Source organism: Emiliania huxleyi, assembly GCF_000372725.1.
Source record: "Emiliania huxleyi CCMP1516 chromosome Unknown EMIHUscaffold_166, whole genome shotgun sequence".
Taxonomy (NCBI): domain Eukaryota; phylum Haptophyta; order Isochrysidales; family Noelaerhabdaceae; genus Emiliania; species Emiliania huxleyi.
Window position 1 is genome coordinate 293,365 of NW_005200922.1, and position 22,273 is coordinate 315,637.

A 22,273-nucleotide genomic window follows, 5' to 3' on the forward strand; every position below is an offset into this window, starting at 1 on the left:
GCGACGGGCACAGCTCCGTCCTCGCGCCGGACGGCGCGACGCTCCTCATCCACGGAGGCTTCGACGGCACGCGCGGCGAAGAGGGTGCGGCCGCCCCTCCCCTCCTCCCCGACGCCGCGCCTCTCTCCCGCAGGGTCGCGCCAGCTGAGCGACACGTACGCGCTCGACACGACCAGCTGGGGCTGGAGGCGCGTCGCGACCTCGCCGGCGGTGGGAGGCAGCGGCGAGGAGGCGCCGCCCGCGCGGTGCATGCACTGCGCGGCGTGGGTGGGCGGCGAGGGCGGCGAGGACGGGTGCGGCGGGATGCTCCTCTTCGGAGGGTACGCCATCGACGAGGAGACGGACGAGGACCGCACCCTCTCCGACGTCTGGGCAGCCGCACCCTCACCGCAAACCCTACCCCTCACCACAACCACAACCACAACCCTCTCCGACGTCTGGGCAGCCGCACCCTCACCGCAAACCCTACCCCTCACCACAACCACAACCACAACCCTCTCCGACGTCTGGGCAGCCGCACTTGCCAATCCCGCCGCCCGCCCAACACGCGGACAGACTCTACGGCGGCGTCGCGCCCGCCCAGCACCCCCCCCTCTCCCGCCCCTCCCCAGCTCCCCCCCCCCCCCTCTCCCCCTCCCGCCAGCTCCTCGAGCTCGAGCGGCAGCCAGGCGCGCGCGGCACGGACGAAGCAGGCGCCGAGGGCGGCGCTGCCACCGTCGGCGACGCAGGCACGTGGCGGCGTGTCGAGCCGCGCGGAGCCGCGCCACAAGGTCAGCCTCTTCTGCCCTGTCTCTCTTCCGCCGCTCCCCCACCGCCAGCGTGAGACGCCCCGGCTGTGCCTCTCCCGAAGGCGTGTTCGGCCACGCGTCTGCTCTCGACAGCCGCGGCGCGCTGTGGGTCCACGGCGGCTGCGCGGGGCGGGAGTGCGGCGCGGCGCTCTACACGCTCGAGTGGGGCGGCGCAGCGGGCGGCGCGGCGGGAGAGGGGGCGGGCAATGTTGCGGCGGGGACCGAGGCAGAGGGCGAGGCAGAGGGCGACGCGGAGGGCGGTGGCGACGGGCCAGCGAGCGGCGAGCGAGCGTGGGAGTGGCGCCGTGTCGGCGTCGGGGGCGCCGCTGCGCCGTCTGCGCGCCACAAGCAACCGACCCCCCCCCCCTCCACAGCCCGTGGCCCCTCCCAGCCCAAACCCGAACTCGAACTACAGGCACAGCCTTGTCTCCGCGTTTGACTCGCTCCTGCTCTTCGGAGGCGCGAGATCGCCCGAGATCGCCCGAGATTAGCTCTTGCCCTTCAAAGCCGCGACGCAGTGCCGCCCCCCCCCGGGCACACCACGTCCTCCGCACCGCGACTTCTATGCGCGCCCACCTTCTTCGTAACCCGCCAACCGCCTGCGCGCTGCAGGTGTCCAGCGGGGCATGGCGATGCGAGGCTTCTACTCGCTGGACTCGGTTGCCGCCGCCGCCGCGCCGCCGCCGCTGCCGATCGCCCTCCGGATTGCCAAGCCGGCCCTCCGGCTGCTCGCGCTGCTGCTGCTGCTCGCGGGCGCCCTGCTCCGCCGCGGCGACTACGCTCGCCTCGGCCTCTCGTTGCTGCTGCTCCTCGAGCAGCAACGCGTGAGCGAGACGCTCTCCAGGCTGCGAGGAGGCGGCACCGCTTTGCCGAGTCGCCTGCCGCGCGCCTCGCCTCCGCGCGCCGCTTCCCTGCGCGGCCTCCCGTGGAGGCGCAAGTTCGGATGACGAGTCAAAGCCCAGAGAGACGCCCCTCGCCGCCTCGGCATGACTTCTACTATTTTGTGCTCGTGACTGTCGGTGTACCTCTGGGCTCTGGCCGTGTGGCCGAGAGATGAATTTTGGTGCTGAGCCCATGCATGATGATACGCCGTCAGTACGTCGGTCCCTCTCTCTCAAACTAAAACTCGTTCCGGGGGGAGACCTCCGTCACGGCGCTCACGGCTCAGCACGCGCGTCAGTGTCCGTCTCCTCTCTCTCTCTCTCGGCTCTCGCTCGGCGCTCGCTCCTAGAGCTAGACCCGCCCCAGACCGAGGTGTACACCGTACGTACACTGTGCACTTCTCTCTCACCGCATGTTCGGAGAGCTGTCCGCTTTGAAACATGTGTTTGCTACCATCAATCCCAATCTCAGACGAGAGGCAGCGCGAGCTGATGCGAGTCGCGAGGTCGACACGAGACGGCTGGGGTCGCGAATCTCCATACACGACACAGCAGAACAGTAATCGTCGAGCTGCTGTCTAAGAGTGTCTAGCAATTGTGTAACGTAACGTTCGGGGGAACCTGCATATGTTGCCGTCGCGTCGTCTCTCGCCCTCTCGCCCTGCTCGATCGACCTACCCCCCGCCATCTTAGGCACTACCCTCCCGCCTCAGACCCCAGTCCTTTCTCGCTTGAAGCCGCGCCACTCCCAGTGACTCTCCGGCAGACCTCAGCCCGGTGGACCCGCGCTGCCGCCCACGTAACGCCCTCAAACCACGTCACTGGTCTCCCTCTCGTCGACGTGTGCCCGTCCTCGTGCTCGACACGCCCGCACACTTCACCCCTTCCTAGGAGCGTCGCACTTGTCTTCCAACGGCTCCACGAATGGCTGCGAGAGAACGCGCTCGAGCTCGCGGAAGCGCTCCTCTGAGAACTGGCAGTGGAACGGCCCGCCGTGCGAGTTGAAGATATCGGCGCCATTGGTGCAGATTTGATCAAACACGCAAGCCTCGAGGTAGAAGATGTCAAAATTGGCGTAGCCGTAGCCGCCAGGAGGGGGCCGGTCTGGCTTCCAGCCGCCGCACTGGCCGAGAGGCCGGCTCGAGGACGGCTTTGGGTCGAGGCTGTTTGGAGAGGTGGCGAAGAGGACGGTGTTGCTGCCCTGTCCCGGTAGCCTGCCCTGCGCGGCACACACCTGCCACTCCAGATTGCGGCAAAGGTTGTACGGAACGCGGCGTGAGGCGATGTTGAGGATGTTGATGTGGGACGTCGGGCCAAAGCCCCGCCAGACTCCCTTCACACTCTCTCTCCTAGAGTCCCGTGGCGTCGTCCTAGAGTCCGGAGGTCCCGTCCGTCCCGTCTCGTGACCGTCTCCGTACCACCAAGACTCGACCTACAATCCCAGAGTCGGCCGCCGGGGCGGGCGTTTGCCCGCCCAGGACGCCCCGGCCGAACGGGGCACGCCGCCGTGGTTGCGCGCGTTGGGGTGGGGAGGGCGAGGGAGGACGAGGGGAAAGACGTAGTGCGTAGTAGCGCGCATATTCCCCCACCGTATACGTCAGTGGCGAGGGCCGGCCGCGCCGCGGGGGGCGGGGCCTGAGCGTTCTGTAGTGTGTGGTGTCTTTGGTGACAGTCCGCTCGAGCAGAATTGCAATGTACTACCATATCCATGATGGGATAGCTCTCTTCATCATGGATGAAGATCTGAATGATTGGTGAATGTACAAGAGCTCACCACTCGTCTCTCTGCGGCTCGCCGGAGGACAACCGTGCCCACACTCGTACAGACACACGCCCCGCGCGGGTGCGTGGCGAGCGCGAACACAAGTTGCGCACTCGAAAGGTCGCGAGCTGCGTCTCCTGTGAGAAATATGCACGCCCGGCTTGACCCTTGCATATGCGTCATGGGCGCTGCGACCACCAGCGTCGCACGCCAAAGGACTCCGCGCTGCCGGGCGTCGCTGGCGCCTCGACAGCGCTCATGCGCATCGCGTCGAGGTCGACCGTCAGCTGCAGCTGCGAGAGGAAGGCGAGGCCGAGGAAGAGCACGTGCGGCTCTGCAGCCTCCCCCTCACGCCTGCCGTCGCGCATTGAGACTGTTGCTTGGCTGCATCTCGGCTGCACCTCGGCTGCAGCTCGGCTGCACCTCGGCTGCACCTCGGCTGCACCTCGGCTGCATCTCGGCTGCATCTCGGCTGCATCTCGGCTGCATCTCGGCTGCATCTCGGCTACAAATAGGCTCATGCTCAAGCACCCGTCCCCCCACAGTGTAGTCGTGGTGTGAGCACACAAGTACTAGCAGAGTGCCAGAGTGCACACCTGCCTGCCTTGGCACAGCCCGCCGTCTCACGCGACCCGCCCGTGTTGTGGCTGGTGTCGCGGCCGAGGCATTAAAATCTCACACCACGGACGGTTGCTTACTCACTGCTAGGCTAATCCCGGGGAGCTGTCAAGCGGTAGGTAGGTAAATAGAAAGGCTCGGCTATTTGTCTCGGCTAAAATAGGCCCGCGAGATGCGAGCCGCGCTCGGCGCAGCCGCGACCTCCTCGCCTGCGCCGCCGGGTCGAGCGCAGAGGCGGGACGAGGGCGGAGCACGATGGGCCTCGGCGCAGAGTCGGCCGGCGGCAGCGACGAGTCGAAGTTTAGCGGAGTGCCGAGCGGAGTCGGGGCGGAGAGGCCAAACCAGGGGAGGCTCACCTGCCGAGGAGTGGTCGTGTCGTGGACGTAAGACCGGAGGGAGGCTGACCGAGGGCAGTGGGATGGGTCTGGGACGAGGCGGCGTCTGGGAACAGCAAGTGGCGTGGGGAGTCACCGGCGTCACAATGAGCGGGAACTCCTCAGGCTCCCCGTCGCTCTGCCGGTAGCGCCGCGAAGAGGCGTGCAGAGCGACGGGTCGCCCTCGCTCCGTGCGGACGATAACCTCGACGTCCCTGCAGGTGGCGAGGGAGAGCTCAGCCGGAAGACTAGAGCCGGAAGGCACGAGCGCGCCCGTCTCGCTGACACGTACCTCATCGCAGCGCCGGGCAGCGGCAGCTCGTCCGACTGGTAGAGCGAGTCCGAGAGGACGAGGCCCGTGGTTCCCGTGTCGAGAACCGCCACCGCCGGCCGAGAGAGCGGCACCTCCGCTCGGTTGACGAGGAGGCGCTCGACGCGGCAAGCGTACTGCGCCACCGGAGCGCCCAGCGGGCGGAGGTCGACCAGCGGGATGGCGTCGCGCTGCCGCAGCAGAGGCCTGCGGGCGAGGGTGAGTCGGCGGCGAGGGAAGTCGAACTGGAAGGACTGGATGTCCGTCTGCTCAAGCAGGGTCGGCCGGACTCGAGGCACGCGGTCCCGCACCAGCCCAAGGTAGATCGCGGACGTCCCTCCCTTGCGAACGGACGAGGTGACGACTCCAAAGTTGATGGGCGAGAAGCTAAAGTCTCCAAAGTCGAGCCTGCCACGCCGCCACTCCACGCCGACATCCTGCCCGCCGAACCCCTCCGTGGTTGCGTCACCCAGCGCCACCGACGCGGTGGAATCGGCGTAGCATCCCCAACGATCATCGCAGCCAGAGGCGGGCAGTCGGCCCGGCACCAGCAGGAAGGGGCTTCCCGTGTCCAACACCGCTCTAAATCTCTGACCTTCGACGGAGTAGGAGGCGCCTGTAGGACAGTCAACAGTTGGGACCATATCAAGCTGTACTCACATGCTCGTTGGCGCTGGAACTCACAAAAGGCGCCGCCGCAGCGCTCGAGAGGAATTTGCGACAGCTCTGGCTGGCGCCCCTGAGCGTCCGGGACGCCAGCGCCGCAAGCTGCCGCCGCGAGCAGGCGAAGTGCGGAGGAGCGCTCGAGGTCGAGCGGGCGGCGCATATATGGATGGCACCTGCTAGGGTCGGACGCAGCGCAGGGCCGTGTTACGGCGAGCCCCGCGGCATGCGCTACTAAAAGAGAGAGTGCCAGCGAATAGCGACCAAAGATGTCGCGGAAAAAAAACCCCTCATCGGGCGATGCGGATCTCGGTGCAGCGCCGCCTGGGTCTCCCCCTCGACGTGGCTTGCCAGGCCGTGTACCATGCTGTTGCTGTGAAAAGCTGGGGCACGCGCCTTATCTGGCCCGGCCCCTTGGGGACTTGCGGCTCGGGTGCGACCTCTGACCGCGGGTCGCAGACCGTGTGCTCTCGGTGTCCGATGACATGGCGCCTCTTCACGATCAGCACGCCAGTCTGTTCACACCTCTCTTCTGTTCACTTCACGGAGTGACAGGGGTTCATTACCCAGTTTAAGAAAAGGTTTCAAGAAAACACACCCTCAGGAAAACACCCTCATATAAAAACGAACGGAGCCAGCGCGCTTGTGGCTTCCACTCACAAGCACGCTTTTCCACGTCTCCGTCCCCGCTCTACCTAAGCCCTAAGCCTTAGCCCAAGGCTCGCCGCTCGAACCAATGGCGGTGGGGACGGAGGTGTCGCCTCCGTCCCCGCTGTGGAGGCAGCGCCTCTCTCCCCGCTCGACCTATAGCGGTCGGCGGACTCGAGTTCGGGGACGGCGGCTCATATTGCTAAATATAAAATTCCCACCCACCCACTCACCCGGTGGGGGAATATAAAAATACCTAAGGGTGCTGTGCGGGTGTGAATACAAGAGCGCTGCACTGAGAACGAGCAGAGTGTAGCCTCCAGCGCCTCATCCTCGCCCTACGCGCCGCGTGGGGCACAGCTGTGCGAATGGAGCCGACGAACCACCTCGGTCATAGTTACAACAAACAACCCGACGTGGACGCGTGCAACACTGGCACGGGCGGTGTCGCCGCCGTTGTCGATGTACAGGCGCGCGTCCGGCCGCAGTCGCCTCCGCAGCGCCACCTCGGTGATGAGCGGCAGCTGAAAGACGGGCGAGAGGCAGGCTGCGTGCGCGAACACATCGGGCCGGCGCCACGCGCTCAGAAAGGCGCAGAGGCCGCCCATGCTGCTGCCCATCGCCGACGTGTGCTCCGGCGACGGCAGGGTGCGGAATTTCGCGTCGATGGCGGGCTTGACGACGTCGCAGACGTAGCCGATGTACTTGCGGCCGAGCGGATTGTCGCCGTACTCGAGCCACCTCCGCCTGAGCAGCGGCACGGGCGGCATCTCTGGCCCGAGCGGCAGGTCCATGTCAAGGAGATGGCCGCCTCCGCACGAGTCCAGCATCACAACGATCGCCGGCGAGATCTCGCCGGCGGTGACGAGGCGCGAGAGCGCGCAGTTGAGGTCCCACCGGCTGCCTTCGCCGCCGCCGCCGCTGCTACCGCCCTCATCGTTGGAGAGACAGCACTGCCCATCATGCACATACAGGGTCGGATAGCGCCGACGAGGCTGCTGGTGGTAGCCGGGCGGAAGCCAAACATGGATCGAGCGACCAGGCACGAGAGCACGGTCAAATAGCGCGGGAGCCGGCGCGTCGAACGTCATCGTCTTTGCCGGCGGCAAGCGCTATTCCGGCGATGTCAAGGTCGTCTGCCCCCTCACCAGCAGCGGGGAGCACGGTCGGAAGGGCGCAGCGCCTAGATACATAATTATATGTCTGTGTGCTGTGTGGGTTGCACCCCGCCCTCCGAGCGGGGCGGGCGGTCTGCACCGCCGTCGGGTTCCGTCGCCCCCTAAAATCTCCTCCAGGAAATGTCTGCTCTATTTATTTATAGGAGCAGTCACACGACTCTCACTCCGGTGCCATCCCGAAAAAAAGAATTCTGCCGCGATGCGCGCAAGTGCGGTGGGCGATCGCTCCTCCTCGCTCCTCCGCCGCGTTCTCCACGCTCCTCGCAGCCCTGCGCGTCTGTGCGCTTGAGCCGAGTGCCCGAGCCCCGACCCGCATCCTGGCCCAAAAGCGCGCGCCCGAGGCCCTCGCGCTCCGCCCCCCCCCCCCCCACGTGCCGCGTCACGCCTAGTCCTCGTCCTCGTAGTCAAAGTCCGAATCGGCCGAGTCCGACTCCTGGGCAGCGACCGGCTTGCTCGGCGTGCGGGCGAAGAGGGCGATGCTCTTGCGTCGCCCGAGCGTCACGGCAGACACCTGGTGCATCAGCCGCTTGGACGGGAAGACGACAGCGTCTCCAGCTCGGAGCGGCACCGCCTCCGGCAAGCCTGAGGGCTCGCCGCTGGCCAGCATCTCCGGCGCCGAGCCGCGGACCACCTACAGGCGCTCGCTCCCGCGCAGTGCAGGGAGGGCCGGCGGCGGCTCCGTCACCCAGCCCGCTCGCGCCTCGAACACGCCTCCCGCGTCGCAGGGCTCGAGGCAGACCACGACCGAGAGAGCGCGCGCATCCTCGAAGCCGGGCGGGCCCTTTGGGCGCTTCGAGGCGGGGAAGGCGTCGAGGTGCCAGCTCTTCTTGTCCCCAACGCCGTACGACATTGCGTGCACATTTTCGTACCGCACCCGCCCAGAGGAGAACGCGGGCAGAGCACTGGGCCATTTTCTCGCGCCCTCTCGCACCGCCGCCTTGAGCCTCTTGAACAGGAACTGCGGGCAATCCCCGTGGTGGGCAAAGCAGCTGCAAGGGTCTGCGGGGCACAAGAGGAGGCCTCAGCGCCACTATTCACCGTCTCCGACGTGTGCGCTGGTCGCCTGGGTCATCCGGATCGAAGTCGGCGTCGTCGCTTTCGTCTTCGTCTTCCGAGCTTTCGTCTTCCGAGCCGGCGAGCAGCGCTGCCGTGCCGCTGCTGCCCGTCGTCTCGCTGCTTGTGGCGGCAGCCTTGGCGCGGCGGGGCGGCCGCCTAAGAGCTCGACACCGCCGGTGGCCGATAGGGAGCGACGGAGCGAGCCGCGCGCTTCGGCTGCGCGCCAGATGATGCGGGAGACGTGGCCGACGTGGCGGTCCTATCATCACGTAGCGGATGAGGACACATAATATGTCTCTCCTCTCGGGAGCCACAGGGCCGGCGCCTCGTAGGCAGTTGAGTAGGTCGTGTCTTTGGTGATGCGCTCGAGGCGGGCAATGTCCGCATGCGAGAGCAGGTTCGGAAGGCGCAGCAGATACAGAGGCGGGGAGGGACGAGGCCGCTTCGACATTGCGCTGTAGTAGCGGATTTTGGGCCTTCGGTACGAGCGTCCCGCTCTTTCCCCCGCGCTGCGGCGAGCGGCGATGGAGAGGCGCGAACGCCCGCGAGAATTTTCTTTTTTCGAGAGCCGAGTTCTCTTCCTTCGACATAACCGCCTATCCCAGTCGTTGGTCGGACTGTGTTTCGCCTTCCCATCAATCAATCAACCGCCAGGGGCCTGCCGCCACCCCCTAACCGGTCCCGAAACTTGAGGGAGGACCCTAAATTAGGAAGGAGGCGATTTCTTGCGGCCTTCTCACAGACCGTTCGCCCGGCTCTCGCTCGAAACGTCTTCCGTCGGGGCCTCCTCGAGAGCCTCGCTCCTCGGACCCAACCTGGGCAAAGATATCAGTTTTCGTGTTCTTCTTTCAAGGTTGTCTTGCGCCTCTGAGCTCTAGTGCACCGCTGCACGCCCCACCTCTTCACGCCGTCCGGAACACATATGGTGCGTCGAGCTCTGGCGTCTGGCGCGCTGTGCCAGCCGACACGTCTATCAGCAGGCGGGTACTCGCTTGCCCCACAGTTCTTCGTCGGAGCCCGGCCGCAGGTAGAGCAGCGCAGCAAACAACACACAGGGAGGGGCTCTCAAACCCTAGCTGCTAACAACACACACCTGTTCACAGCGGCGGATTACCAACAGCGGCGGGCCACTACTCGGTGACCAACCCTCTCTACCTCCCGTTCCGCTATCAGGTGCGCCCGACGAGTCAGCGCTCGGCCGCAGTCCCGCGCGCGCCAAGCCTCATGCGCTGCCGCCGTCCCTCAGTTGCTTCTCAAGTTTATCGTCTACGGCCTCACCTTCTCAACTGTGAGCGCACCCACGGGGACGCTCGACACTCGCCCACCTCTGCATCGCTTCCGGCGGCCCGCGCGGAGGGAGACGCCCCACGACGCTGATCCGCTGCCCACGCGGACAGGCCATCCCTGCCATCTATCCACTGACCCTCTTCTACATCCTCTGCGCGTGGCAAGTCGACAAGTCGAACCTGCTCCGCATCTTTCGCGGCATCACCGTCACCTCGGACCGGCTGACCTTTGAGGCGGTGGCGGTGTACGTACCGCTAGGTGCGCGCGCACGGCAGCGGCGCGTCGGCGTTGCGCGGCGCCTCGTCTCACGCCGGTGGTGTGAGCAGGCCTCGTGATTCATTGCTTCACCTCGGTGATCTTTGCGCTCCACCACTCTGTCGACGCAAAGCACTCGGAGGAGATTTCACGGCTCGACTCGGCCACGGAGGGGCCCAACTCGACGTCGCCATCGTCGCCGCCCCTCCCGCTCGTCACCAAGCACTGCGACGGCTTCTTTGACCAGTTCAACGAGCGGCTTCAGACTGACCCCTCCGTCCTCACGCAGCTCATCGTCGGCGCCATCGTCGGCATCGTCACCTGCGGCTCCATCGTGCGCGAGCACACGCTGCGCAGCGCACGTGTTGCGCACGAGCGCCGGCGGATGTCGACGCTTCCCCGGATGGACTCGGCCGCGTACCGTGAAGTGTTTTGGAGCGTCGCGGGCAAGACCTCTCGCAGCATGCACCGGATGACGGGGCGGGTACGATCGCTGGCGACGCAGCTTGGGCGACAGGCTAGCGATGGGAGTTGTGCGGACGCCGCGCCGGCGCTACCCGGCCGCGGCCCTTACGCACCGTCGACGATATTCGCTCAGAGCGCAGTGACGCGCCCTCATCCGCCGGACACGGCAATCAGCCCCGGCAGGGGGCTCGTCATGGCCGCAGCGACTTGCCACGGCAACAAGGGCCGGCTTGAGATCGACACGGCGGCGCTGCGGCAACGGGTGCGGGAGCTGCAAAAGACCAACAGGGCAGAGTACGCTCAGTTCCAGGCAGAGGTGGAGAAGATCAAGACCAGCCACGGCCGCGTCTCCGCCGAGATCGAGGCGGCTGATCTCCGCGCTTTGGCGATGGAGAAGCTGCAGGCGGAGGTTGCGGAGGCGGGGGCACAGCTGGAGTTGGCTCGGAGGGACGCAGAGAGGGTGGCCGTCCGAATGGCGGCGGCCAGAGCTGAGGTAGAGGCCCATGCCCTGCGAGTAGAGGTCGAGGCGACCGACGAGGGGTCAGAGGCCGAGGGCACGGCGGAGCAGGAGGGTGTTGAGGGAGAGACTGAGGCCGCGGCTTTCGAATCAGATCGGGAGGAGGAGGTGCGGCGCGTGTTCCACGCTCACGACGTCCACCGCACCGGCACCATCGCCGCGAGCCAGTTGCGCGCGGCGATGCACACGCTCGGCGTCGCGACCGACAGCGAGCAAGCTGTGCTCGCGCTCTCGGCGTTCGATGCGAATCGGTCTCGGCTCATCGGGCTGGCCGATTTTCGCGTGCTGCACGCCGAGCTCATTCGTCTCCAGTCGAGCGGGGAGAAGCTGACTCCCTTCCACCCCGACCTCACGCCCTTCAGACAGCTGCATCTGTATGTGCATCGGAGGGAAGCGCTACAGCTTTACCTCCCGCCACTCACGAGCGCACAGATTGGCGGGCCATCCGTTGATTGCGAGATGAGCCTCGTAGCTTCGGCGGGAGCTGCTGGCTCTTGGGGGGAGGCCAGTGCAGTTGCAGGATCAGGAGCTGCTGGCCACGGCACGATAGATGAAGCGTTCTCCGTCTGAACTACGCGGGCGGGGCAAAAGCGTCGTGCTGCACGGCGGCCTTTGCGCTCTCTTGGGCTTGGGCCGGCGGAGAGACCCCTTTCAGGCTTTCGTTGATGTGTGCGTATGGGTATGCATCTTGCTGATGCTTGCCCACCCACGCTTGTGTAACGCACCCAGTCCCAGATCATATCATACTCTCTAGCTAGGCGCGCCACCGCCACCGGTCGCCGTGAGCAGTGTACCTTGTTTCATCGTAGTTGCATGCGCATATTTTACTGTGTAATTATATTTACTGTACTATGTGCTTGTGGAATGAATGTGTGTAGCACAAGCATGGTGAAACCCCCACCCGCACCCCCCTCACGGCGAGAGAGAAAAAGAGAGAACACCGTGTCAGTGTGAGGGCTGTGACTCCCCGTCCGTCGCCACTGCGCGAACGCAACCCCAAGGGGTGCGTATATGCTGGTTGCTGCTCGAAGGCCCGGTGATGGCCCCACAGAGCACAGTCAACACCCACACACGTGCACACATGCTGCGCTCAAGCTGCGCTGTGGGCCCGAATGGAGTTGGGCCGGCCCGAACTCGCAACCCTCCTCCGGCACATCACTTCACGACCTTGATGTCCCCCACCTAGCGATAGCAAGGGTCGCGCTCACAACAGAGTCGTGTCTGTGTAGTGTCGCGACGGCCCTCAGCCAGCCCTAGAGCCCGCCTGCATCTCGAGCGCCATCGCAGCCGCCTCTGCGATCGACTTCCTCGGCGCGAGCGAGCGCCTCACGAGGTGGACCGCGGCGCCGGCGCCGCTCAGGCAGAAGAGGAGGAGGAGCGCCATCATGCCCGGCGAGAGGTCGTCCAAGCCCTACAAGGAAGGCCCCGCGACGCTCCGGCTAAGGCTTGCCCGCGCGAGCAAGGCCTCGTCGAGAGGCGTGCTGCGTCGAAACCACGCGGCGGCGGCGGCGGCGGCGACGCGTAGTCATACTCGCAGTCGATCTCTTGCCCGTAGATGCGGGTGCAGGAGGGGACATCCATCGGGAGCGGGCACTGAAAGTTGCCGCTGTGCGTGTCGTCGACGAGCCTGCGCGCAGGACGCGCACATGCACATGATGGTGGGACGCGTCATGCGCGTGTCATGGGACGTGTGAGGGGGACACGCGGGCGTGTCGGCGAGTCGAGCCTGCAGGAGGCGCCCGGCCCGTCGAGGCTGAGGGAGTTGAGGAAGGAGGGCACCTGCACGGGGGCGTGTCTCGAGGACGTGTCATGGGCGTGTCATGGAGGCGTCGCGGCTGAGGGAGGCACCGTGCCCGAGACGCGGTCTCTCGGCCAGGTCTCGGGTAGTCTCGGGTAAGTCTCGGGTAGTCTCGGGTAAGTCTCGGCACCGTGCCCGAGACGCCGGCGCGCGAGAGCTCGAGGAAGCGGAGGCTCTTTGAGCGGCGCAGGCCGTCGGAGATGGTGCCGGAGAGGCCGCTGTTGGAGAAGTCGATCACTTCAATCTGCCTCAGGTCCATGTCCTGTGGGGAGGGAGATGCACGGGTCTCGTCCCAGAGCTGCTTGCTGCCGGGCTACTAGAGAGGGGGGGGGGGAGGGGGAAGATCTCGGGTGATCTCCGGGTGCTGTTTCGCCTCTGCTACGTCTCTGCTGCTCTCTCGCCTCGATCCTCGGCAAGTCGACGAACTGGGGCAGAGTGCCGGAGAGGGCGGTCGAGTCGAGCCGGAGCTCCTCGAGGTACTGCTGCGTGAAGCAGGACCAGGAGAGGGTGCCCGAGAGGTGCTCGTTGTCGCCAAGCTCGAGATCTTGGAGCATGCCGTACTCCTGTGCGGCCGAGGTGACGCAGAGGGGTCAGACCTTGGTGCAGGTCTCGGACGTACCGCCGCCTGCTCCCCCTGCTGCGCCCGAGAGGAGCGGCCGAGGGAAAGCCGAGGCGTCATGGCGGGAGTGCAGCTGGCTGTGCAGGCGCAGCTCACCTTGGACTCGCCCTGCTTTGGACTCGGCGACTCGCAGTACGAGGCAGGGACGGTGCCGGAGATGCGGCCCGTCACCTACAGCCGAGCGGGGCAGCCGAGGTGCAGCCGAGGGGCAGCCGAGGTGCAGCCGAGGGGCAGCCGAGGGGCAGCCGAGGGGCAGCCGAGGGGCAGCCGAGGTGCGCGGTAGTGCGAGGGAGGGAGAGGGGATGCTGGTCGCTGCTCCTCGACGTGTCCCTCTACATCTCGGCTGTGTCTCTCGGCTGTGTCTCTCGGCTGTCTCTCTCGGCTGCATCTCTCGGCTGTCTCTCGGCGCCTTCAGCTCCTCGAGGCGACCTTTGGCATCCGCGCCGAGGAGCTCTGCTGGGAGGGTGCCCGAGAGGCGCTTTGCGGTGAGGGTGAGGTCGCGGAGGTTGCCCACTGTCGCGAGCGAGCCCGGGATCGTCCCCGAGATGGAGGAGGAGCTGTCCTTGCCGAGGTCGAGCCTGTTGAGCTCGACAAGGCCCTTGAGCGACTCGAGCGGGATCACGCCTAGACACTTCCTAGACACTTCCTAGACACTTCCTAGACAAGGCCCTTGAGACCCTCGAGCGGGATCACGCCGGAGGGCGTCGAGGTGCCGCCCCGCAGCTTGAGGTCCGTGATGCCGCCGGCGTCGTTGCAGCGCACGTCGGACAGCTTGCAGCAGTCGGCCTCCGTGCCCGGGAACCCTGTGTGGATGTCTGAGATCTGCAGGTCCGAATACACCGCCTTGAGCGCTTCGCACTGGCAGGTAGGAGTGACACAGCGGACCGCGTCGGCCGGCGCCGCGAGCATAGCGAGGATGCCGATGAGAGTGCACCCGGCGGGAGAGCGGCCGGAGGGGTTGCGCATGCCTGCCTCTGCTGGGTATGGGGGAGGGGCGGCGGTCACAAGTTTGCGTTCAGCGGCAGCCCGCCGGGGGAGGGGGGGCGGCGCGAGCGCAGCGCGTGCGGCGCGGCCGAGTGACGAGCGCGCGCGGCGTGGTAGGGGCGTGAGGAACGATCGGGGGTGAGGCGGCGCGCGGCCGCGTATTCGGGCGGGCTGACCTCGACCTGTGTGTGTGTCGATGTGTGTGTTCGACTTCCAAAATGCACGGCGCCTTGAGATTCTGCACGCCGTCTCCGATAAAAAGAAAAACGCGGGATGCGAGGGAGTTGGCGGTCGAGAACCACAGTTTTAACTAAAATCTCACGGTTTTCGGAACCCGCCCAGACAGACTCTCGCAAATCTGCAATATCGCGCACTAGGTAGGTAGGTAGGTAGGTAGGTGTTACCTCACACTGTCTAGGCAGAGACAAGGAGGGCCCCCGCACACACGAACCCACACATACAGAGAGGGACGAGTGCACGCATTGGGCATCAGAGAGCCATACAGTAGTGTTTGTTGTTGTTTGGCTTGAGCCAAGCAGGCACACCCGCGCGCGAGCGATTAGGCCAGGCCCGAAGCCTGACTCAAGCCAAGAGGCGCAGCGAAGCGCTAACGCGAGCCATCGTGGCCGCGGTGCAGCCCCGCACGGGTTTAGTGCGCGAGATGCGCTCGGGCGACGGAGGAGCTGGAGGCGGGCGGAACTCGGCCGGGGCGAGGCCTGACCGCAGCGTCTCGCGCCACGCAGCGCGATCAGCCGCGAGTAGATGCCAGCGCGCCGAGTCGATGCCGAATTTCGCGAGTGCCTTGAAGATCGACCGCCTGTAAGTCATGCGCGGCGCACCGATGGGCCGCCGGTGGGGCACCCACGCGGAGAGCATGCGGCGCGGCAGCCGGTCGTAGTCCATGCGCGCGACGTGGCCGAGCCAGCGCAGCTGGCGGCGGGCGATGTACATGTCGATCGAGTCGAGCCCCAGCCGCTGGCTGAGCTCACACGTCGAGATGTGATGGTCCATCATGTGCTTACGCGTGACTCGACACATGCCTCGCGAGGGCGCTCCTAGCAATCCTCGGATCTTGGGTACGATTGTGAGCGCCGCCGCTCATAGTCCTACAAGATGTAGGATTGCGAGCGCTACTGCTCGCAATCGGAGGCATGTTGCTAGGATTGCGAGCAGTGCTGCTCGCAAACCTAGACTTTGCTCGGATTGCGAGCGCGCTGGTAGTAGTCGTAGGCGTCACCAGTCACCTTGGGAGCGGAGCTGCTCTTAGTCCTAGAAGATGTAGGATTGCGAGCGTGGGTGCTAGCAATCGCACAGAGATGCTACGATTGCGAGGAGTGCTGCTCACAATCCTTCGACTTCTAGGATTGAGAGCGAGGCTGCTCTCAATCCTTCCGGTCTAGAAAAGAAGGTTCACCGGAAGTGGCAGTGTGGGGTGGCGGGCAATATAAAATTCTTATCGAGCGGGGCCGCTGAGGGTTTGGCGGCGTCGCTTCCCGCCTCGCTCCAGCGCTGCCCCTCCTGCGGCTCGTCGCTCGTGCTCCGCGCCATCAGCTTTGAGGAGGTGCTCATCTGCTGCGCCTCCGACGCCTGCCTCTTCCCGCTCGAGGAGCAGGACGCCGCCGACGCCTACACCGTCCGCGTCGACGACCCGGACTACGGCGCCTGCGTCGAGCGGTGGGGCGGCGGCGACGCGCCGGCGCTTGCCCGCGTCGGCCACCTGCTGCAAGAGGCCGCCCTCTTCGCTGCGCCGGGCGGCGGCCTCGACGACCGAGAGCCGGCCGCGGCCGGCCCGCCTGCCGCGCAGCCGCTCTTTGCGGCGTCGCCCGCGCTCTTTCCGGCCGCGGGGCCGGCCCAACCGCCCTCCACCGACTCGGGCACCGCCACGCCGCTGCCGCAGTGGGACCTCGGCTCGCCCGCCAACTTTCCCGCCGCGCGGCGGCGGCAAGACTCGTCCGGCGGCTCCTCGTGCGGCTCCTCCACCGGAGCGTCGCCAATGCGGCTCGGCTTTGGCGCCGCGGGGTCCGCGTGCAGCTCGGGACGCCTGCCCACGCCGGGCGGCTTCGGCCACTCCGCCGGCTCCGCCACCTCCGGCTCGAGCTCCGGCCGCTTCCCCACGCCCTCCCGCGGAGGGTCGGGAGACGGCCTCGCCGCCCTCGAGCCGCTGCCGCCCGCGGCGACCGGCGCCGATCCGGAAGCTCCGGTCGCCTCCGCCGACGGCAGCGCGGCGGCGGCGGCAGCGCTTCCCGCCGCGGGTAGCAGCGCCGCCGGCGCCGCCACGGCGCACGGCTCTCTTGACCTGGCAAGAGCCGGCTCAGGTGCCCAGTCGCCGCCCCTGCTCGACATGATGCTCCGGCCGCCCGCATCATCGGCAGAGTTGAGACCCTGTGACTGATTCGCCCCGCACTGTGAGTTGTGTGATTCATTTTTGTGACTTGAGAGTTAAGAGAGAAAAACTTATAAAACAGCACGCTGCTCGCTGCGCCGCTGCGGCCTGCGCCACGCCCACGGTGGCGTGCGCGGCGCCGGCGGTGCTGCATCCGGCGCGTGCTATCTAGTATCTAGAAAGTAGAATCAGATAGCAGATCTGTTGTCTGATGCATGACTTGACTTGCCGCGTCCGTCCGAGGTGTAAATGGGGTCAGGTCGGCCGTCCATCAAACTTGACACTAGTGCAACCGCCGCCGCGACGGCCGCGGCGACTCGCGAGGAGGCGGAGAGTGTCCCACGACTCTCACACGCATCTCTAGGATGGCATCGGAGCCGCCACCATCGATTGCTGGAGAGGACGTCCCCGGCGCCGCGATCGAGGGCATGCTCGCCCGCACATCCTCACTCGACGCAGCGCCGGACCAGCCGCATGATGTGGAGAAGGAGGAGGAGCCTGACTGGCTGGTGCATGCCTCGCATTCTTTGTTTGGAGGAGCTATGGACACCATGCCTGACCCTAGTCCGCCGGCGGACCCTAGTCCGCCGGCGGTCACCCCCGCTCCCTCTCCGGCACGCGCCCCCGCTGCCTCGGAGCAGAGCTGTCTGGGGGAGCGCTTGAAAGCGGCCGAAGCGCGTGCTGCCGAGGCTGAATATCGCGCCTCTCGAAGCGAGGCCGAGATCCGTCGACTAAAGGCCGGCGTCTCTGAGGCGCGTAGCTTTTCCTGTCCGCGCTGCAACGCTGCGCTTTCAGCTAAGCTCATCGACCAGATCACCGCAGTGCGATGCCCCTGTGGGCATCTCTTTGGAGTGGAGCGACCTGCTGCGGAGGCACAGGTGACTGAGGACGAGTCCTTCCCCTGGCTCCCCTGGGCCTGTTGGGGCCGATCCCCGACGCCGACTGCGCCTCCACCGCTCAGGATCCAACAGTCGCCGGAAGGGATGTGATTTGTGAGAGTACTTGCCCACAGTTTCTTTTCGGTGGCATAGTTGTGCATGTACGATGCTACGAGCCACCCTGTCGCGTGAGCGACTCCCTGGGCGCTGCGATTCTCGTCTTTTTTAGTCACAATCTCTCGCACAATCTCTCGAACCCAGTGAGCGCGGCAGTGATGACTGCCCCATCCTCTCCGAAGATTCGTTCACCGGCTTCTCCGACTGCGCTGAGTGGTAGGGCCCCCAAGGGTCTAGAAATCGCGCCTCCCTCTCCCTTGTCTCCCAGTAAGCTAAAAGTACGTACATACACACACTGAGAGAGAGAGTACACTGAAAAGCGCATGTCTTGAAGGTCCGATGCTGGAAGCCCATATAGGCACGTTACATTATCCTTCGGCAAATTGGGCCCCTAAGGCCCCCAGAGTCGAAACCACAGGGGTTGGAGAAAGAGGCGGGGAATTTTGTTTTTCTTTTCAGCATTCGCCTCGTTGGCGGGGCGAGCGCAACAGTCGAAGTCAGCGCATCCCGCGTCGCTTAGCGATCGTTCACGCGCCGATGGCTGACGCCCCGGTCAAGCAGGTTGTCGCGGCCGAGGGCTGCACGGGCGCCACGGTCACGGCAGCCAACTCGCAGGCGGCGGCGTTGGGCGCTGCCGCAGCCTCCGCAATCGCTGCTGCCTTCAGTGCGAATCCATCGCCGCTCGGCACCCGGCACCCGGCACCCGGCGGTGCGAAAGTTGCGGGCGCATCGCGGTGCGCAGCGGTAGCCGTACAGCCGCCGGCGCAGCCGCCGCCGCGGCCGCAGCCGAAGCTGCAGCCTCCCACGCCTCTCTGCGCCGGCGTCGTTGAGCAGGCTCCTCCTGCGCTGCAGCGAGCGGGCGCCGCCCCGACGCAGGCTCCTCCCGCGCCGCTCTGCGTCGGGGCGGCGAATCCCGCGCCGCAGTGCGCCACGGCGGGCTACCTGCCTCGCTGCGTCCCTGCACAGCTGGCGCCGCAGTGCATGGCGGCGGTGCCCTCGATGGCCTTCTGCCCGTCGCAGTACCCGCTGCAGCTCGGCCCGGGGGGGTACATGGGAGGCGCGCCCGGGATGGGCGTGCCGGCTGGAGGCGTGCCTCGGGGCGGCGCGATGCCGCTCGGCCACCCGTGCTGCGGTCACCCCATGGCGGGCGGGCAGGTGGCGGGCGGGCAGGTGGCGGGCGGGCAGGGGGCGGCGTACCCGTCCGCGCAGTACCCGGTCGGGATGCAGATTGGCGTGGGGCAGACGGGGGCGGGCCAGGCGCAGGGCGCCGCCACGCAGGCCTATACCTCGCATGCGCGAGGCTGTGAAGAGACGCGGTTCACGCGTCTAGCTGTGAACAGGCCTACCTCGTCGGCATGCAGCAGGCCGGCATGCAGCAGGCAGGCATGCGCCAGGCCGCCGCGATGGCTGGCCCGAGCGGCGCTGCAGCCGGCGCCGCGGGCTTGTCGATGCGAGAGGGGAGGCTCGAGCCCTCCCCGCACCCTCCCGGAACCCCTTCCTGCAGGCGCCGCAGACTCGGCGATGCGAGACGGGCACGCGGCTAACCAGCGCGGCGACTACGCGGCGGCGCGCTCCTTCTTCCTCGCCGCGGGCCGCATGTCCGGCAAGGCGGTCGCTCAGATCTCGGCGGCGAACATGGCCCTCAAGAGCGGGCGTGTGCGCGAGGCGCTGATGGAGTATGAGGCGCAGCAGAGATGCTGCGGAGATGCAGCAGAGATGCAGCAGAGATGCAGCAGAGATGCATCCCGACGCTGCTCCCTCTCCACACCCCTCTTCCCACCTCGCCCCTCCTCCCCACCGTCCCCTCCCTCCCCCACCTCGCCCCTCTCTCAGGTGCTCCTCCGCCGCCGCGACCTCGAGCCCGCCCACCGCGCCGCAATCGAGGCTAAGGCGTCCTCTCTCCCCCTCCATCTCTCCACACACACCTCCCCACATCTCCCCACATCTCGCCACTCGACATGCACATGTCCACGACACGTCCTCGACACGTCCTCGACATGCCCCCAAGGTCGCCCTCGCAGCGCCGGGCAAGGGGTCGCGCCTCGCAGGGGCAGCGCCTCGCCTGCCGCCGAAGCTGCCGCGACCGCCGGCAGCGCCGCTCTTGCGTGAGAGGGCGGCAGCTGCGGACTACTCCCTGGCTCACGGGTGGCGGTTGGTATGTCAGGCCCTTCCGACCGTGCCTGTGGGTGGGCCGGCAGCCTCGCTCGGGCTCAGCCTCGTCGCAAAGTACGCGAACCACGACGCCTCGGGCGGGCTGGTCCTCGACAAGAGGGTGAGAGCAGACACACACAGCCCCCCCCACCCCCCCCCACACACCCGCCCACCCCGGACTGAGCGCCCCTCGCCACCCTCCAAGCGCCCCTCGCCCTTCTTCAGGTGGTCGTCGTGCGCGTCACCGCAAAGGATGCCGCCGGCTCGCCCGCGCAGCCCGTCGGCGTGCGGCTGCTGCTCGAGTACGAGGACGTGACATGTCCTGGACTCGTCTTTGCCCCTCCCCCTAGGCGTGCGGCTGCTGCTCGAGTACGAGGACGGCTCGCCCCTCCTCCCCGAGGCCGCCGCCAGCGCCCTCGTCGGCACCTGTCAGACGGTGGTGCACAAGGGCGGGCCTGCGGACCTGAGGCTGCGGCTGACGGCGATGTCGTCGTCGCACAGCCGGCGGCGCTTCCGCTTCGCGCTGCTCGGTCAGCCGGCTCCTGCGGAGGGGGCGGGGAGCGCGCCTCTCCTCCGCGCGACGAGCGAGCCGTTCGCGATGGTCGCGGCGGACTCGCCGAGGGAGGGGCTTGTGCACGGCGCCTCTTCACAGCTGAAGCTGTGAACAGGTGCACCACAACGGATTCAGCAGCGCGGGCGGCTCCGACTCGCAGCAGCGCGCACTCGCCGCAAAGGGGCGCGCGGGCGGGAGGGCATTCGCGCAGCAGTACCGGCAGGCGACACCGACGCATCGCCTAGCTCCTCACGCCATCACTAACCACGCCAGCTGTCCGACTGCCAGCTGCTGCTGCCCGCAGGCGGAGCGACTGCCGGAGCCGCCCGCGCTCGAGCGGCGCCGCTACTTCCCGGCCTCGTCCATCGTCGCCGCGACTGCGACGGCCGAGGGCGCGCAGATGACCCGAGATTACCCGAGATTACCCGAGATTGCGACGCCAGGGGGCTGACCAACAGCCACGTCTCGGCTCTGTCTCGCCTCCTCTCTCTCGCAGGTGCGGAGGGCGGGGCGCGGCTGACCAAAAGCGCGATTCGGCTGTGCGACCGCCTCGCCGCGCTCGTCGCGCAGCAGCTTGCGCAGCGCTCTTTGCTGGCGGCGCAGAGGCGCGCGGCTCAGAGCCGCGGCGCGGGGGCGGCGGCGGAGGGGGCGCAGCTGGCGCCGAGCGACAAGCTTGCAGCGGCGTGCGAGGCTGCTAGGCGGCTCGAGACGTCGGGGCTTGGCTCGCGGCTCGGCGAGTGAGATCAGCCGAGATCAGCCGAGAGTAGGCCTCCTTCGGCGCTGGGCAAGCGGCCGACGCCAGAGGGCGGACTAGAGCGCGGACATGAGGGAGAACCATCGCTGCCCGCTGTGGCCGCTGCGTCCGGTGCCGTCGCTGCCGCTGCCGCCGCCGCCGCCGCCGCCGCATCAGTCGTCGCCGCCGTCGGTGGCGAGGAGAGCCCGCTCTCTGTCTCCGCGCCGCCCGCTCCCGCGCCAGGGGGCGAGGCGGCCGCTCCAGCTGCTCCTGCGCCGCCGCCAGCGCCGCCGCCGCCCGGCACGCCGCCGCCGCTGCCTCGTGCCCCTCCGATCCTGCTCGAGGCGCGGGACGTCTAACCCTAACCCTAACCCTAACCCTAACCCTAACCCCTCCGATCCTGCTCGAGGCGCGGGACGTCGTCGCCGCCATCAAGCAGCCGGGCAACTTCGACTTTCTCTACCACGCAGGCGTGCTGCGGAAGCACGAGGCGCCGCCGTCACTCGCGCCGCCGTCGCTCGCGCCACCGGCTGGGCCGAGCGCGCTCCCCGGCCCGAGTGCGGCCAACGCGCCTCCGCCTCAGCAGCAGAAGGAGGTAGCGCACTTGCTGCAGCAGGTTGGGGCGAGTGCGCTCCCTTCCCTGCCTCAGCAGCCACAGCAGCTGGCGCAGCTGCTGCAGCAGGTGGGCACGCCTCACTCTGCGGCGGTGCAGACTTGAGGGCACCCTGAGGGCTACAGCTTGCCAGGGCTGATCGCGGGGCTGCGGGGATGCGGCCCCGCGTGGCTCAGGACGCGGCATACGCATCGAGCTTGGGCACGGGATTCGTCTGGAGGGACAGCGATGCGCCGCACTCATCCGAGGCTGGTCCACTCGAGGGGAAAACGGGGGCATGACATCGTATATACAAATAATAAAAACTCATCGGACATCCATCGCGGCGGCTTTGGCCCTAGCTTTGGCCTTTGCTGCATCTGACATGAAGCTGAGACCCCCCCCCCCCCCCGGCCCCCGGCCCCCGCCCCGGGTTGGTCTGCCCCCCCCCGGGCCGGGGGGGTCTCGCCCCCCGCTTGTCCTGGTGTCGGGCGGACCCCCCCCCCCCCCCCCCCCCCCCCCCCCCCCCCCGGGCTCCCCGGGGGAAGGGGGGGGGGGGTCCCCCCCCCCCCCCGGTCCTGGGGCCCCGGGGGGGCGGGGCGGGGTCCTGCCTCCCCCCCCCCCCCCCGGGGGGCTTGTTTTTCTGCGGGGGGGCCGCCCGGC

At 67.3% G+C, this 22,273-nt stretch overlaps 3 protein-coding genes across 3 annotated transcripts; 1 reads left to right on the forward strand and 2 right to left on the reverse strand.

Annotated features, from left to right (window-relative positions):
* Nucleotides 1–3,610: 3,610 nt before the first annotated feature.
* EMIHUDRAFT_112291 (hypothetical protein) lies at nt 3,611–7,135 on the reverse strand (the record flags this gene model as incomplete). Its single annotated transcript, XM_005784959.1, has 6 exons — nt 3,611–3,724; nt 4,028–4,031; nt 4,251–4,405; nt 4,521–4,638; nt 4,716–5,349; nt 6,484–7,135. 6 exons carry the CDS (start codon nt 7,133–7,135, stop codon nt 3,611–3,613), a joined length of 1,677 nt encoding a protein of 558 aa, XP_005785016.1.
* A 4,488-nt stretch (nt 7,136–11,623) lies between these two features.
* EMIHUDRAFT_441887 (hypothetical protein) lies at nt 11,624–12,569 on the reverse strand. The gene is made up of 4 exons (XM_005784960.1): nt 12,529–12,569; nt 12,288–12,429; nt 12,056–12,213; nt 11,624–11,984 (listed from the first exon to the last, which is right to left on the reverse strand). The coding sequence occupies exons 2-4, from the start codon at nt 12,381–12,383 to the stop codon at nt 11,963–11,965; spliced, it is 276 nt and encodes a 91-aa protein (XP_005785017.1). The 5' UTR covers nt 12,384–12,429; nt 12,529–12,569; the 3' UTR covers nt 11,624–11,962.
* A 5,549-nt stretch (nt 12,570–18,118) lies between these two features.
* On the forward strand, nt 18,119–21,736 carry EMIHUDRAFT_112294 (hypothetical protein; the record flags this gene model as incomplete). Its single annotated transcript, XM_005784961.1, has 9 exons — nt 18,119–18,884; nt 19,086–19,192; nt 19,746–19,853; nt 19,958–20,051; nt 20,083–20,333; nt 20,401–20,560; nt 20,782–21,022; nt 21,053–21,134; nt 21,428–21,736. 9 exons carry the CDS (start codon nt 18,119–18,121, stop codon nt 21,734–21,736), a joined length of 2,118 nt encoding a protein of 705 aa, XP_005785018.1.
* Nucleotides 21,737–22,273: the final 537 nt, after the last annotated feature.